The sequence below is a fragment of the Spermophilus citellus genome (assembly GCF_964194105.1).
Source record: "Spermophilus citellus genome assembly, chromosome: X".
Taxonomy (NCBI): domain Eukaryota; kingdom Metazoa; phylum Chordata; class Mammalia; order Rodentia; family Sciuridae; genus Spermophilus; species Spermophilus citellus.
In genome coordinates this window covers 87,081,785-87,097,661 of record NC_138190.1, presented here as the reverse complement: position 1 = coordinate 87,097,661, position 15,877 = coordinate 87,081,785, and the positions used below count along the sequence as shown (strand labels likewise).

General features: G+C 44.1%; 1 protein-coding gene across 5 annotated transcripts; it reads right to left on the bottom strand.

The window, feature by feature from the left end:
* Window positions 1-3,121: 3,121 nt before the first annotated feature.
* On the bottom strand, window positions 3,122-8,542 carry ARMCX2 (armadillo repeat containing X-linked 2). Of its 5 annotated transcripts, XM_081276482.1 has the most exons (6): window positions 8,391-8,542; window positions 8,046-8,129; window positions 7,721-7,780; window positions 7,039-7,143; window positions 6,637-6,713; window positions 3,122-6,190 (listed from the first exon to the last, which is right to left on the bottom strand). In XM_081276482.1, the coding sequence occupies exon 6, from the start codon at window positions 6,059-6,061 to the stop codon at window positions 3,497-3,499; it is 2,565 nt and encodes an 854-aa protein (XP_081132608.1). In that variant the 5' UTR covers window positions 6,062-6,190; window positions 6,637-6,713; window positions 7,039-7,143; window positions 7,721-7,780; window positions 8,046-8,129; window positions 8,391-8,542; the 3' UTR covers window positions 3,122-3,496. The 5 variants fall into 5 exon arrangements, with proteins under 5 accessions (XP_081132608.1, XP_081132607.1, XP_081132611.1 ...); XM_081276481.1 differs by having other exon boundaries at window positions 7,721-8,129; XM_081276485.1 differs by having other exon boundaries at window positions 6,640-6,713; window positions 7,721-8,129.
* Window positions 8,543-15,877: the final 7,335 nt, after the last annotated feature.

The following is a 15,877-nucleotide window of genomic DNA, read 5'->3' as shown; positions in this document are numbered from 1 at the left end:
TGGATGTTTTTCTTGTGATTTTTTTACCAGCCTTTCTGAGTTGGCTAGACTCTTTTCAAGATGATATATTTTGTCTTCATTATCTGACGTTCTGGCTTCTACTTGCTCCACTCTGTTAGTGATACTCTCAATTGAGTTTTTAACTTGGTTTATTGTTTCCTTCATTTCTAGAATTATTGTTTGATTATTTTTTATAATCTCTATCTCCTGATAAAGATGCTTAACTTCTTCTTTTATCTGTTTGTGTAATTCATTCTCAATGTGTTCTTTCGCTGCTTGAATTTGCTGTCTTGTATCCTCTTTAAGGTTCCATTCCATCTGTCTAAGGTGTTCCTTGAGTTCTTTATATGACCATTTTTCTGATGACTCTAGGTCCTCCTGAATATTTAGGCTGTCCTGCATTGTTTGTACTCCTTTTCTTCCTTGCTTTTTGAAGCTGCTCATGTTACTTCTTGTTCTGTTTGACTGATGAGTTACTGTTTACTCCTATAAATTTATTAGATGCTTGGGAGGAAAGGTATTAGAAGGGAAGGGAAGAAGTCACTAAAGAGAATGAGAGTAAGCAGGTAGAATTCAAGGAAGCGGGGATAAGATAATTGAAAAGAAATGAAAAGACAAAAGAAGAAAAAAATAGGAAATAAAAAAGAAAAAAAATTAAAAAAAAATAGTAAAAAAATTAAAATTAAAATTAGAAGAAAAAAAATTTTAAAAAAATTGTAAAAAAAAATTTAAAAAAACAACAAAGAAAAATGAAAATGAAAGAAAAACTGAAATCAAAAAAAAGAGAAAAGAAAAAAAAACTAATAAATGCTGTCTTAGAGTTTGATTAACTTCTCTTCCAGTAGGTGGCGCTGTGCCCACCAGGCCAAGTTTCTCCTGTCAATACGCGGGAACCAATCACTGTGCAGCAGCTCCTCCTCCCAGACTGGGCGAGTCTCCAATCCTGAGTGTCTAGGGTCTCCTCTTGTCTAGTCACTTCCCCACTTTTCCTCTAGCCAGGCCCCTCTCACGGGTGCTGCTCACCACAATACTGGCTACACGCCAGGTCTGCTGCTCCCGGGAGCCCTGTTTTCATGAACGACTGGGCACACTCTTCCAGTTTGCCATTCCCTCAGACCCTAAGTTTGTAGAGCTTGGGGCTGAGAATCCTCAGCGAATTTTACTTGCCCTCCGGTAGCCACGCCCCCGGTAGCTGGTGCAAGAGACCTCAGCTGTCAGCACTGGTGGGAGCGGTAGTTCCGCGCCGCGGGTCCCGCCCCACCTCTGATTCCCTGGGTCTGGCTATCGTGCTCACGGGAGAGCTGGGAGGGGCCCTTAAGGTTTCCCCGATGTGTGGAGAGGGAAGGCTAGGGAATTACGCACCTGTAGCCACAGGTTTCAATGAAGTTATCTCCTCCGCCGCAGTCTGATGACGTCAGTTCTCTGCCATGGTGGTGTCTCTTGCAAATGGCGACAGTTCGTTTCCCCTTGCCGGGCGACCAATGCAATGGGTGGGTCCTTACTGTCTCTCCCAAGCCCCGTTTCAAACCTGTGGCCACTACCTATGAAGGCTCGGTAGGCATTTACCTCCGTAGGAACAGAAGGGCTGACCAGTTGTTTCAGCCGGATGGATTAGTGCTGAGTCACAGCTGTTTGTCTGCGGGAAGCAGGTGAATGGGAGCTTGAATTCAGCCCTAAAATTTATTTTTAATTAAAAAATAAATATTTTACACATTTTTTGGGAACAATATAATGTTTTGATATATGTATACATTATGGAATGGTTAAATCAGCCTACTTATATGCATTACCTTACATGGTGATCATTTTGTGGTTATAGAATCTACTCTCACAGCAATATTCAGACGTATAATATACTGTTATTAACCATAGTCTCCATGGTGTATAATAGTTTTAATAGTTGCATTATATTCAATGTGAGAAAAGCATGCTGAGTTCGGAAAAATCTCTCAGACCCTTATAATTTTCTGTTTTCATTTCTTCAGTGGGCCGGTTGCAGGAGGCCGGGGGAGAAGGAAGGTGTACTTGCTCTTAGATGAAATGAGGAGTGGTGGTGGGGCTCCCCAAAAGATCTTACCATTACTTCTCTTCCAAAGGAAGGCAGACCTAGATCTCTACCCTTAGGAAATCAACCACTGGTCTATACCAATAGTCATTCTTTCTGCCACATTTGCTTTTTTTTTTTTTTTTTTTAATTGGGGATTGCACTCAGGGGCACTCAACCACTGAGCCACATCCCCAGCCCTATTTTGTATTTTAGTTAGAGACAGGGTCTCACTGAGTTGCTTAGCACCTAGCCATTGCTGAGGCTGGCTTTGAACTCGTAATCCTCCTGCCTCAGCCTCCCTCCTGAGCTGCTGAATTACAGGCATGCACCACTGTGCCTGGACACACTGTTTTTTTTTTTTTTTTTTTTCTCATCCAAAATGGGAATTCCTTTTGTCATTAAACAATCTTTACATTTGCCCAAGAAAAAGGGCAATGCTGTCAGGACCAGCATCAGAGCATATAGATAGGTGGCATATGGCAGATCTCGGCTCTTTTTTATTTTTATAAGTCTCTTATAATTAACATATTTAATATTTCCTTTAGCCATAATCCCATTTCACCCTTCATCATGTCATGCTTGGATTATAACTTTGTAACAAATGTTCTCATTTCCAGTCTCCACCCCAACCCCATGCCATGTCCAATCCATCTTGCACATTGCTGCCAAATGATTGTTCCTTTTGTCAACAATGTCCAGTGTCTCCCAGAACATGACAGAACATTTCAATATCTCAGTTTAAGGGTCAAGATTTATTTAAAATTTCCTCACTTTAAACTTTCGTTGTTCCTCTTCCCATCACTTCTATTCCAGGCAAACTAGCTTTCTTCCTATTGCAGGAATGGATTTCCCACTTCCATGCCTTTCTTCAAACCATTTCCCCTCCTGGACTGCCCTTCCAACCTGTACCCTGGCTCATGGAAGCTTTCCTCAGCAAGCTCTGCTTTATTTAACCAGAGAGCATATATTTGATAATAAGCACATGCTCATGTACTGTTAGTAATCCTTTTGTATTCATGTCCCTTATCTCTTCAGCTAGATTTCAAATTAAAGCATGAAGACAATTTCTTGTCATTTAAAACATACAACTTTATTGATGATACACAAATGAAGTCTTTGGTGGATAAATTCAAGTCAAAACAAATAATAGCAGAGTAGGCCATTCACGATGGACAGATTCACTGTCAAGTCACATAGAAGAACCAGTAAAAATATTCCATCTAAGCAGCACGATTAAAATCACAAATGTGTTTTCAGTACAAGACGACTATTTGGTATTCATAAATGACTGTCACAGATAAGATCACTCTGGATGATACATTATTCAAAACTGGCAGCTGAAAGGATCCCTTTACTATACAAGCAAATGGAAAAGCAGTAACTTTCAATTTTCAATGCTTCCAGACTACAAGAACAAGGAATTTCAAGTCTTTTGAGAGCACACAACAATCAAAATTTGTTCACCAGTTTTATAACTTTCACTTTTACCAAGAGGTCATGGTGATTTGCTAAGGCTCGAATTTTCTTAACGCACACTCCAGATGTAGTGCATAAGTAAAAAAGGGAACCTTTGTTGAATTCTCTGTAGTTGAACACTTCTGCTCTGAGATTGTCATAGATAATCTCAAATAGAGTAAGGGCATTGATAAGAATTTCTGATTCCACGTAAGAATTATACAGGGAACTAAATGATGACGGCACTTGGGTACTGAGAAGTTTTTTAAGCATATCTGGATTTTCAGCAAAATTGGAAAGTATTTTCAAAATCTCAACCTTGATTTTCCCACCTCCCTGAGATAACAAACGGAAAAAGTTTGCAATGGAATTGACAAGCAGGTGCTGGTAGTCATTGGTAATAGTCATGTTCGTTAAAAATTTTAGTCCAACTACCTGTACTGCTGAGTTCAGGTTAGAGGCCATAATATCATCCATTACTTTGTTCATGTATACCTGAAGACGGCCCTGGTTTTCATAATTTTCACTCAGGTTATTCATGGCCATTAAAGCTTTTTCTTTAATGTGAGGATCAGTTTTGTTGATCATGTTTGCAATAATTGGGAGGCCTCCCAATTTGCGAATCGTCTCTTGGTTACATGAATAATTGGCATTGTTGCTCAAGGTGAGCAAAGCTACCTGTTGAATGAAGGGATCATCTGATTTCTGAAGCAAGGCAAGTACTTTCCTGAGATCTCGGACACCCAGAATCTCATCAATTTCATATGGAAAGGGGCGCTTCTGCATGGGAACAGGTTTTTTCCCTCTCCCTCTGCGCTGGGTTTCTGGTTCAGAATCCGAATCCGACTCTGTGTCAGTCCACCCAGATTCCCCTTCCTCAGAATCAGGGACCTCTGCTAGGAAAGCCTCTCCCCCATTAGCGGAGGCTGCAGCAGCTGCTGCAGCCCCATCCCCAGGGCGGAATCCCATTCCCAATTCATCTACTTCAACCTTGTTTTTCTTGCTCTTGCCTTTGCCTCCAGTCCGGGACCGGGTTCCACCCTTGGCTCCACCTTTGGGCACAGCTCCAGTGGCAGAGGCAGCCTTAGGTATAGCTCCAGTGTGAGCCCCAGGGGTTGCTTTCTTGCCAGCTACTGCTGTTCTAGGAGACCCTGAAGTTCCAGGAGCCTCTGCAGCCCCAGTAGGTGCTGCTGACCCAGCAGGCAGTGTGGGCACAGGAGACTCGGCCACCTCTGCAGGTGCTGCCATTCCAGAAGTCCGGGCTACCTCAGTAGGTGCTGCCACCCCAGGAGCCTCCACAGCCTCTGAGGCTGCTGCCACCACAGCAGATGCTGCTGCCCTGGGAGGTGCTGCTGTACCAGGAGACACTGCTGCTCTAGGAGGTGCTGCTGCCCTGGGAGGCACTGCTGCTGCCCCGGAAGCTGCTGCTGCTCCCCCATGAGCTGCCTCTGCCCCGTAAGTTGCTGCTGCCCCTGGAGATGCTGCAACCCTGGGAGGTGCTGCTGCCCTGGGAGGTGCTGTTGCCCTGGGAGGTGCTGCTGCCCCGGGAGGTGCTGCTGCCCTGGGAGGTGCTGTTGCCCCGGGAGGTGCCACTGCCCCAGGAGTCGCTACTGCCCTGGGAGGTGCTGCTGCTGCCCCGGGAGTCACTGCTGCCCTGGGAGGTGCTGCTGCCACCCCGGGAGACACTGCTGCCCTGGGAGGTGCTGCTGCTGCCCCGGGAGTCACTGCTGCCCTGGGAGGTGCTGCTGCTGCCCCGGGAGTCACTGCTGCCCCGGGAGTCACTGCTGCCCTGGGAGGTGCTGCTGCTGCCCCGGGAGTCACTGCTGCCCTGGGAGGTGCTGCTGCTGCCCCGGGAGTCACTGCTGCCCTGGGAGGTGCTGCTGCTGCCCCGGGAGTCACTGCTGCCCTGGGAGGTGCTGCTGCTGTCCCGGGAGTCACTGCTGCCTTGGGAGGTGCTGCTGCCGCCCCAGGAGTCACTGCTGCCCCGGGAGGTGCTGCTGCCCCAGGAGGTGCTGCTGCCCCAGGAGTCACTGCCGCTCTGGGAGGTGTTGAAGCCCTTGACGCCTCTGCTGTGCTGGGAGCTTCTGCCACTGCAGGGGCCTCTGCAGCTGTGGGAGCCTCTGCCACCATAGGAGGTGGTGCCACTGAAGAGGCTGCTGCAGCCACGACTACTGATTCAGTCTTAGGCCCAACCCCAGCTCCATCTGTCTCCTGGACCTGATTTCCTGCCCCACTCTGAGCCTCGGGGCTAGACACAGCTGGGACCACTGGCTCAGCTCCTGCAGTATCAAGAGCAGAGGCTTCATCCTGAGCCTTGTCCTCTGCCCCAGTATGGACTGGAGCTGGGGGACTGAATCCTGGCCCAAGGTCAATAGTGAACCCAGCCCTTAGCCCAGCTTTAGCCCTGGCTCCAGTCCCAGCTGCAGCCCGGTTCTTGGGCTTGGCCAGTCTCTTCTTCTTCTGGTCTCTTCCCCTGGTGTATTTGTAGACGCAGTACCAGGCACCAGCCCCAATCACTATCCCTGCAGCTACACAGCCAGCATCCCGAACACGGCTCATGGTGCAGCTGGTGTGATTCTCTGATCCAGGGTGTAGAATTGGCTTGCCTAAGTGGGATGTGTGCACGTCAAGGTGAGGTCTTCAGCTCAGGCTTGTGAGTTTTGCTGAGGCTGTGAGCTGAGCAGAACCCTGGGGTAAATGTTAGAAATGATTAGGGTGGGCTGGGGTTGTGGCTCAGCAGTAGAGTGCACATCTAGCATGTGTGAGGCCCTGGGTTTTGATCCTCAGCACCACATGAAAATAAATAAATAAAATAAAGGTATAAAAAATTTTAATAAAAAAATGAGGTTTAGGGCTCTGGCTCCCTTTGTGGTCTAACCAGGCCTACTTACAAGAGAGTTTAGGAGCACAACGCTTTGTGGGTGTGCTAGCATCCAAATACATGTGCCAAGGCCTGTGTTTGCTGATTTAGAGAACAGGTCCTATCTTCACCCTAGCTTACCCTCTCAGTGACAAAAGAATTTCCTTGGCCCTTGATGAGAGGCAGTATGAAGACTAGTGGAGAGTGAGAACTCTCAGATTCAGTCCTGATGTTCCCACCCCCACCCGTGTAGGTGCCTAGATGGTACACATACCACCTTCCTGGGATGAGAAGCAGTTAGCTGTTTTCCACTGGACCTGCAGTTGCACAGAGCCTAAGAGGCAAATGGACCTGCAGACAGATAACAAAAGGCTTTTTTTGAGTCTTTGGTGAACATATTCTGGTTCCCTTCATGATTTGTATTCTTGTGGATCAAAATCCCTCCCCTTCCCCCCCCCACTAAGGTTCCTCTTTTTCCTCCCTAGCCTTTTCTCCTTAAACTGTTAACTAAGGTGAATGCCACGCCCCTTCCTCTGCACCAAAAAGTACTGGCCTAGGCAAGGGGTTCTTTTCAGGAGAGAGAAGATGCAGGAGGAGGAGCTATGGTCTTACTCTGCTATGATTTCTGCCACACCCACACCACGGTCCCCAGACAGTTGCCACCCTCAACACTGACCTCAGAGGTTTCAAGGTTGCTTCTTCCTTCGGTTTAGTTAGAGCTTCATGCCAAAGACAGACTAAAGGGCAGAAATACAGACTGCAGACGTTGGAGACTGAAAGCCTGGTGGATGGATCAGCACCCAAAACAAGATTCCTATTAATCGCCTTTCAGTATTATTCGCACACCAAAATTTTCAACAATTCTACCTCTCAATTCCCTCGTTTCCTCTATTCCTCCTATCCCACCCCCAATCCCCCCTCTTGCGCAGGCTCCCCAGGCACTCAACCCCTCCTTCCTCTTTGCCCCGCCCCCAGCCGCCATTTCTCCCAGAACACCGCCACACCCCTTCTTCTGCACCCTAGCGGGAGGCGAGGGGAGGCGGCGGGGCGGGGGGAGGCGGCGGGGCGGGGGGGAGAGGGAGTGGGTGGGAATTGGTGAGAAGGGGTACTTCTACAGAATGCTGGATCAGTCGCAGCATGGGGGATTTTAGCCAGTCGATTTAGTGTTACTCCCCTATTTTTTACTCCTTAACCTCCAGGCCTAGCGTTAGACTGCATTATCCTGCAGAACAGGAGCAGTTTTGCCTTCTCGATTTCAGGGTCGTGATTTTCCAGGGTTTCTCCGCTCTGGGCTCCGCCTCCCGCCCCCTCCCCCCACGCCAGTCCTCCGATAACCGCCATTTCTCCCTCCGGCATACCCGAATTCCTTTTCCAGGACTGAAAAGATGAGGGTGAAAAGCCTTGCGAGCCGGAGGTGTCTGTAAAAGCAGTCTGGGTATTAGAACGGTGGTTTTCAGGGTTCCCCCCTCCTATGAAGCTCAGACAGCGCCAAACCTGCCATCTCTTTTACAGAGGCTGGCACACCCATTTCCCAGTACCCTCAAAAGACAGAGGGCTCGCCGGGGAGGGGAGGGGAGGGGAGGACAGGGATGGTAGGGGTGGGGGATGTCTGCAAAGTAAGGGCGGGAGTGAAACGTCCAGATTATTTCCCTACTGCAGCCCCTGCGGTCACCCATTCCCAACCTCCCCGCTGGCCTTGTGTGCGCTGCCACGTTTATTTCTCTTCCCTCCTCCTCTCAAAACAGGACAGGATGTGGGGTGCAGGGCCTGGGTATCAAAAAATAAAATAAAAACAAAAACAAAGCATTGGCTGGAAGAGGAAGCAAGCGGATTCCTCTCAAAATCCATCAAGGTTTTTTTCTTTCCCACCCTCTCTTCCCTCCACCCACCAAAACAAGCTACGTCTGGGCGCCACGGATCCAATCTTGAAAGCAGGCCTGAAGAAGAGGGCAAGCGAGGCTTTAGATTCCCGCATCCCTAGGCTACTCCTATTCAATGGTCCCAGGACATGCCTACCCTCACACCCACCTGCAGGGATCAGGGGAAATGTTCTCCTCCTTCTCCTCCTCCTCCTCCTCCTCCTCCTCCGCCTCCTCCTTCTCCTCCTCCTTCTCCTCCTCCTCCTGGCCTGGGTTAAATGTTCAGCAGTGCGCAGGGTAATAGAGTTGGTACCCAGAGGAGGACAGGGAGTCGGCGGCCAGGGCTTTAAGTACCTTTGCCCACGTCAGCTCCTAGTCACGTGAGGGCTGCATCTCCAGTAAGCTTGGGTTCCCCGCTTTCCACTCCCACCAAGAGTGTGAGCCCCCTCCTTTATCCCCACTCTCATCTCACCCCACCACATCAGGTCCTGTCACTCATTCTTTGCCTTTGTAGTTCCGGAGGCCAGAACAGAAGTAGCCCTTTCTCCATGTAAGAATTTGCTTTTCTCTGGTTACCGGGGAGGGGATGCATCTTCTGGAACAGCAATTGTGTGTGTGTGTATATATGTGTGTGTGTGTGTGTATGTGTGTGTGTGTGTGTGTGTGTATGTGTGTGTGTGTGTGTGTGTGTATGTGTGTGTGTGTGTGTGTGTGTGTGTGTGTGTATATATATATATATATATATATATATATATATATACACACACATACTTTTTGTTGGAGGAAATTTTTCATTCTTTTCTGGGCTATGGATACTTGTCCCTCTATTTCCAATCTTCCAGCCTTTACCTATCCCCCCCATTTCCCTTGCAGTTTCATGCTCCCCTATAGATAAAGAACAGAGTATCAGAAAGGAAACAAGAAATAGGAATGGGGTCTATACTTCGGAATATTCTTATTTTATTTTTAAAACTATTACCACACTTTATTTTTATACTGAAAATCACAATAAAACAAGAATTCAGTGTGGGAAACAGCAACAAAAAAGGGACAGCGTGTGTTGCTAAGTAAACAAAACAAGATTTCCCACTTCATTGGAAGGCACCATTAATTTTGGTTAATTTTTACCACATAGAAAATGAATTCTATTGACCACGTGGTGTTTTCAGAACACGCTAAGGTGTTTGAACATCTAAAAATGGATTTTTTTTCTCAACAAAGTAAGCATATTTCAATATGATCTGTAAATTGATTCATGGAGAGATGTTCATTTGTCCAGTCTTATTTATTTTTGGACAAATAATATGTTAATTTTCCTCCTTCTGGGGAACCTTCTAAGTTGGACAAATAAATGACCCTGTCTTGTTCTGTTAAAGAAACGCATTTATTTAATATTACCAAACCATTCCTGACTGCTGTGTGAACCTTCTGTAATTTGATGGTTATAACTATGACAGTTTTCAGTACCTGTCCTTGGATTATATTCCAGTTTAGTGATTCAACTCAGGGCAAAAGGATGAGCTGGGAATCGAAGGAAATTAAGGGTGTGAAGGGTGCAAGCTAGTCAAATCCTCCCTGTCCTTTCAAGAGGGATGGAAGGTACTGTTCTACTACCCCCTCCCATATTTCAGAGCCTTTCGTCCACTGAATTCAGATACTTTCCTCTGTTACTTTTTTCAAAAATATACATGGATACGTAGCCAAGGTGGTGACCTGAGTAAATGCATTTGGCCCCTTCTCTCCATCCTTCAGATTCCTCTAGGGGTAACTTAACTGTGCATAGAAAAGATTGGTGTTCCCACCTGCTGCTGCAGCTGAAAATTTCCACACAGCCTGAACACTTGATTGCTGAGGCTAACTCCCAGGCCTGCCTATTGTCTATTTTTATTCATAGTGCCCTTGTAAATACTGTTTTTATCACTATGTGCTACTACCACATGGCCTGAGAGGTGTAGCCTCTAGGGCTTCTCTCCTCCTTAACTCCAGGACACCTATGAAGAGACTAGCCTTGCTGCAAGGTCACTGCTTGCTAGTTCATATCCACCTTGGGGTCCCCTTAGTCAAATGTATGGCCAGACCCAAGCAACAATCCTGACTGACCACACTGACTGGCCTAGAATAGGCATTCTCACCTGGCCAACTCTGTAGACCACCTGAAATTGTATTCGCAAGATTTGTTTTGTGACTATATGTATGCTTAAGCATACTTTAGGGGGTAGGATTAGAGGTCCTTGACTTCATGGGCTTCTCAAGGGGTCAGTGACTCCTTCTGCAGATAATAAGAGCCAAGACAATGTCCTTAAGGGTCTGTGTTACATATAATAGTCCAGATTAGGAATCTTGGTTTTTTTTTTTTTTGTCTTGGTAATAATATTCAAAACAGGCTAGGGATGTAGCTCAGTGGTAGAACACTGATAAGACATGGGCAAGGTCCTTGGTCCAATCCCTAGCACCACAAAAATTAAGGAAATAAACTATACTTGGAAAGAAACTTGTTCTATTTTTTTCCACTCCTTGCCACTACTAACAATTTCCAATTTTCTTCTATGCACATATTAGCAGATGCATTTACACTTACTAATCAAGTTTCAAATTGAGCAACAATAATAAAAAGAAAAGCATTGGAATTTGTATTGTAATTGCAGCAAATCAGCAGATTAAATTGAAGAACATTAACACCTTAAAATTGAGACTTTCTCTCTAAGTATGTTAACTTCATTTTGCTTCACTGTGTAAATCAAATTTCAGGAGTTTATTTAGCTAAGTAATTCATATTGTTTGGTAGGATTTTCTTATGTATTTAATGTAGTCTTTGAGGATGAAATACTATTTCTTTTCCTAATTATACTTTCTGATAGGAAATTTTTCATTTAAGAGAAAATGTTCTATTGGATATTTATTTTGAATTTACCAATTGTGTGTGATCTGTCTTACTAATTTCAATAGTTTTCAGGTGATACCTTTGATTTGTTTAGGTATATACTTTATGTAATTGCCCAAAAATGATTTTTTCCATTTCTTTCTTTCCAGTATTTGTCTTTTTTCCTTTTCTGCATTTGACCAAGACTTCCTTGCAAGTCTCCTGATCTTGTTCTAGAAATCAATGGGAATACATATTTTGTTTCATCATTTAGTGGAACTTTTGCTGTTTCTGATATTTTCTTTTTTTCAAGGATATTTTCACTTATATTTACTGGTATCACACAAATTTAGTGTACAGAAATAATGTCAGTGAGTGGAGACTAGTCATAATTATGTGGTCTTGGTAGCCCACAGGGAGTGATGAATTTTCCGGGTCAGAGAGCTTCCAACATATTCGTTATTGGGGCTGGATTTTTTTTAAATCTAATTTAATCTAACCAATAATGGAACACTAAATTTACATATGATTCTTTACTAGATAAATGAAGTTTCTTTATTCCGATTTCACTAATAGTATTTTTAAAAGTTAAGAATGGCTAACATTTTGATTGTAAGCTTCCTTTTCTCCATCAGTTTGCTGTTGTAATGAATGATGTATATAGACCACTTTCTTTACCACTTTTGTCTCCCTATAGTCTATTCTCAACACATCCAGAGACAATGTCCTTTGTACAAACTCTCCATCCTTTCCCTGTATTTTTTACAGTAAATACAAAAATACTTACTACAACTAACAGGGCCTTGCCCTATTGAACATTGTTACATTTCTGTCTTATCATCTATTGCTCTCTTTCTCTAGTCATCCTGCCTTCCTTGATGTTTCTGGAACATCCTGGACATGTTCCTTTCACAGAACCTTTGGTTTGCTTACGCCCCTGCCTGAGATGTCCTTCTCCTAGTCATCACCATACATCCCTCACTGACTTTAGGTCTTTATCTAATAGGTGACCTTTCTAGTGAGTCTTTCTCTGGTCATTTTTTTCTAAAAGTTCAACCCATCTTGACTTCATGTCATGCTCTCTTTGTTTTTTCCTGCCTTTTTTTTTACTCTTTTGTACTTATCTCAAACAATATGCTATATTTTTGTTTATTTTGTTAATTTATTGTTTCTTTTACCAGGATTAAGGGCTAGGGATTAGAAATTTAGGTCAACTTTATTCATTGCTATAACCACAGCATCAAAAACAGTGCTCAGTAAATGTGTGGAAAAATGAACAATTTAAGGAATGGCTTCCCAACAGTGAACTATCTTTGTATCCCAGAAATAAAGCTATATGGTTATAGCATATTAGCAGATTTGTAAGTTATGCTGTTTTCAGGTTACAATATGTAGAAGATATTAAGATTTCTTTGAATGGCATGTATAACACATTATGCCTTGAGAATTATTGTTTATGACATGCCTTTTAAAAATAAATAATTTTATAATTTTCCAATAATAAAAGGAATACACATTTGTGTAAAACATATAGAAATAAATGCTAGCAAATAACAAAATCCATTCCTACTCTCTGTTGCTTTTTTTTGACACTCATCCCCCATCCCCATTTTCAGGTGTTTTCAGGATTCCAGAGGTGAACATTGGTTATTTCAAAAAAGAGGTGGAGAGAACAGGGAGAAGGATGAGGCTGTTCCCCAGAAAAGAAATAGAAAGGTCGTAGCTCAGGAGGAGATGGTGTCTCTTCTAGTAATCAGAGAAGGATGTCATTCTTGTATAAGTGTGGAAAGAACAAGAGGGAAGGCAGTATGTGTGTTAGTGGAGTCAGAGAAGGAGGGAAGGCAGGGAAGGCAAGTTGTCCTCTGCTTTACTAATAATGAGTAGAAAACTGGGGCCAAATTCACGAGTGACATGGCCTCATATCATCAGGAGCTGAGGTGCTGAAGTCTTGGTCCAGATAGTGGTTCCTGTTCAGGTACCAGCTCCCTATTTTCTTGAAGTCAGTGAGATTGTGGCAGTGAAAGGAAAAAGATGAGGAGGAAGCCTGTCCTCATCTCTGTAGGTCCCTGTGAAGGTGGCTACAGATTGGAAACTCCTATCATGGGGGTTGAGGGTGGTAACACAGTTTTCAAGTTTGAAGGTGCTTTTCTGATTCCCCACAAGGATACCCAAACCCAGCCTCTTTCTCATTTCATGTCTTCTAAAAGACAGGACAGTGCTAGCAGTAGAAATGGTTGGCACTGGTGATTTGAGAAGGAGGAGGGAAGTCAGCTGTGTCAGGGAACCTAGCAGTAGAGGACTGTGAGGTGACACAAGCTTGTCAACCTGAACACTGAACAGGGAAAGGTCAGGGTTTGGACTCATATTGGGAAGTTGGACTACCCATTGTTTACTGTTTGTTCCTGTCTGGTTCTAGCTTTGATCTGTGTCTGCCAGTCTGTCCACTAGTGGTTGGGTAAGTGATGCTGTAGGAAGAAGAACCCAAAGCCTCATTTCCTTCCTCCTTTCCCTCCTCCAAACACTCCTGCCCCTGGGTCCAGCTTGACTGCAGCTTCAAACTCCTGCCCACCCACAAGATACACTCACTAGCCTGACAGCTCTTTCAGATTTTCTCATCAATGCAGCAACATGGTCAGTGCTCAGAATCTGGGCTTGGAGTTAGTGGGACTGGTGGTGGTGTCTGGTGCCTTGATGGTGGTTGTAGTGGTGCTGGTGCCTGACTGACTGACCTGTGGTGGAGAGCGGAACAAGAGAACAGCTGATTGGTAAAATATTAATCCTAGCCACAAAAAGGTTAGAAACTACAGAAAGCAGTAAGGAGAAAATAATTAAATAAGCTACCTGTAATGACTATTTCTTGTCTTTCTGTGTTAAAATGTGGTTATGTGTGTTTTACTTTGCTGCAAGTCATACAGTTTATATTGTCCTGGAGTTATTTTTTCAGGTAACATTGCAGGGTATTACACTTATTAGTTCATTAAAATGCTTCATAAATATTCTATTAACAGAATATTTCATAAGAACAAAATATAATAATTATAACCTTCCCTTTTGATGTCTTGTCATGTAGCATATATGAAACCTTGTTCTCAGGACTCGGTGTGAAAAAAATATCAGACATCTGTTTGCTAAACAAATAACTGTATGTAGACAATAAATTCCATCCTACTAGGATGGCAGGACATCCTGTCACAGTGCTTTGGAGGTAATGCCAAGCTTCTGGGGATACACATTACCAAAATATGAGAGGATATCTTTTCACATTAGTTATAGCTGTGATGCCCATTATGCAAGTTTTCATAAGCCTTTCAATGGACCAGTTAGGCAGCTCCTGTGCTATGATGGATATAGAGAGGACAAAAATTGGAGAGGCTAAGATACTTGGGTAAGATCTAGCCTTTCAGGTGCAAGGTGCATCATATAGCCATCAGCATTGAGTTCTTACTGTTTGGACTGTTAGGAAACAAGTCAGAGGTTCCCTGTGCTCAGTGTTTTCAGAGATTTCTCTTTTTCCCCCCTCGTGTTTGTGTGTGTGTGTGTGTGTGTGTGTGTGTGTGTGTGTGTGTGTAGGGAAAGGGAGTATGTTTTTTAGTGTGAAGGAAACCCCTCACTCCCCAAACCCTATTCTTCACAGTGGACGTGGGGTGTTGGGGAAACAAATTCTGGGAAGTCCTGCCACAAACTCTATGAGAAAAGGAGGCATTGAGTTGGTTTGACACAGGAAAGGAAAATGGAGAACACAGACACAGAGATGAAATGTACATTAGTACACTAGTGTTGTAAGTGGGGTTCCCCAGAAGAATAACATGAGATGAGGATTCTTGTGATAATGGTTTGTTGAGGGAGTGTTCTTACATGAAACATATATGGAAGTGCGGGGAATAACATAGAATAGGGAAAGAAACTAGGTGTAAACATAGTTTAGCTGAAGTCTAGCCTCAGCCCAAGGAACTCTGTAACATGAGGGGTACCAAGGAATTGACACCCTTTGAAACAATAGAGCCAGGATTTTATATCCACTGATTTCAAGCCAGGATGCATGGTTTGGGTCAGATGAAGAGAGGGAGGTTTTGACTCCCCAGGTATCCTAGACAAAGTAGTTCTGACAAGGGTGCAAATATTAATGTTGCAGTCAACACTCACAGCAACTGTTGATGCACTGGACTAGGTATCAAAAATGTCTACTACATCTATTATAACTAGCCAAACTGTACTCTTGCAAAGAAAATGTGCTTCCTACACATATGCCTCCATGCCTTATCAGGAAGACTTAATTTCAACATTACTAGATTTGGAGGCTCTTCATGTGTGCATTTTACCAGGAAATGACCAACTTCTCCATAAACAAAAGGCAAACGGAATAGTGCTTGTGCTTCACTAATTTTCTAGTAGTTATCTCAGAAATATTCCCTCTCAGATGCTAGTTTTCTTCTTTATAAACTAGAATAAAATTTTCTTCAATGTATGAATTTCAGAGGGGGACTGTGAACTCAATTTAGCACCTAGTGAGAGAGTGTTCCGTGTATAATGAGATTAGTGGCTAGTACAGAGATTGAACGAAATTTAGACACAGGATGTGTAGCTTTGATCCATTTCAAATGGGTTATGGCAGGTGTTAAAACTGACTGCCATAGAACTTTCTTCTGAAAAATTTGAAACTATTGGAAAAGCTGCTAAAGGGCGGACTGGTGTTGCTCGCTTATACAATCCAAGGTAAGCCAAGCAGATGGACTGACAAGTGTACTGTGTGATAATCCAACATCCATATGGTACCCCTGGTCTCTTGGTGAAATATG

Coding starts and splice junctions, on each gene's coding strand:
- ARMCX2 (XM_081276481.1), bottom strand. CDS start 6,061: ATGAGCCGTGTTCGGGATGCTGGCTGTGTAGCTGCAGGGATAGTGATT.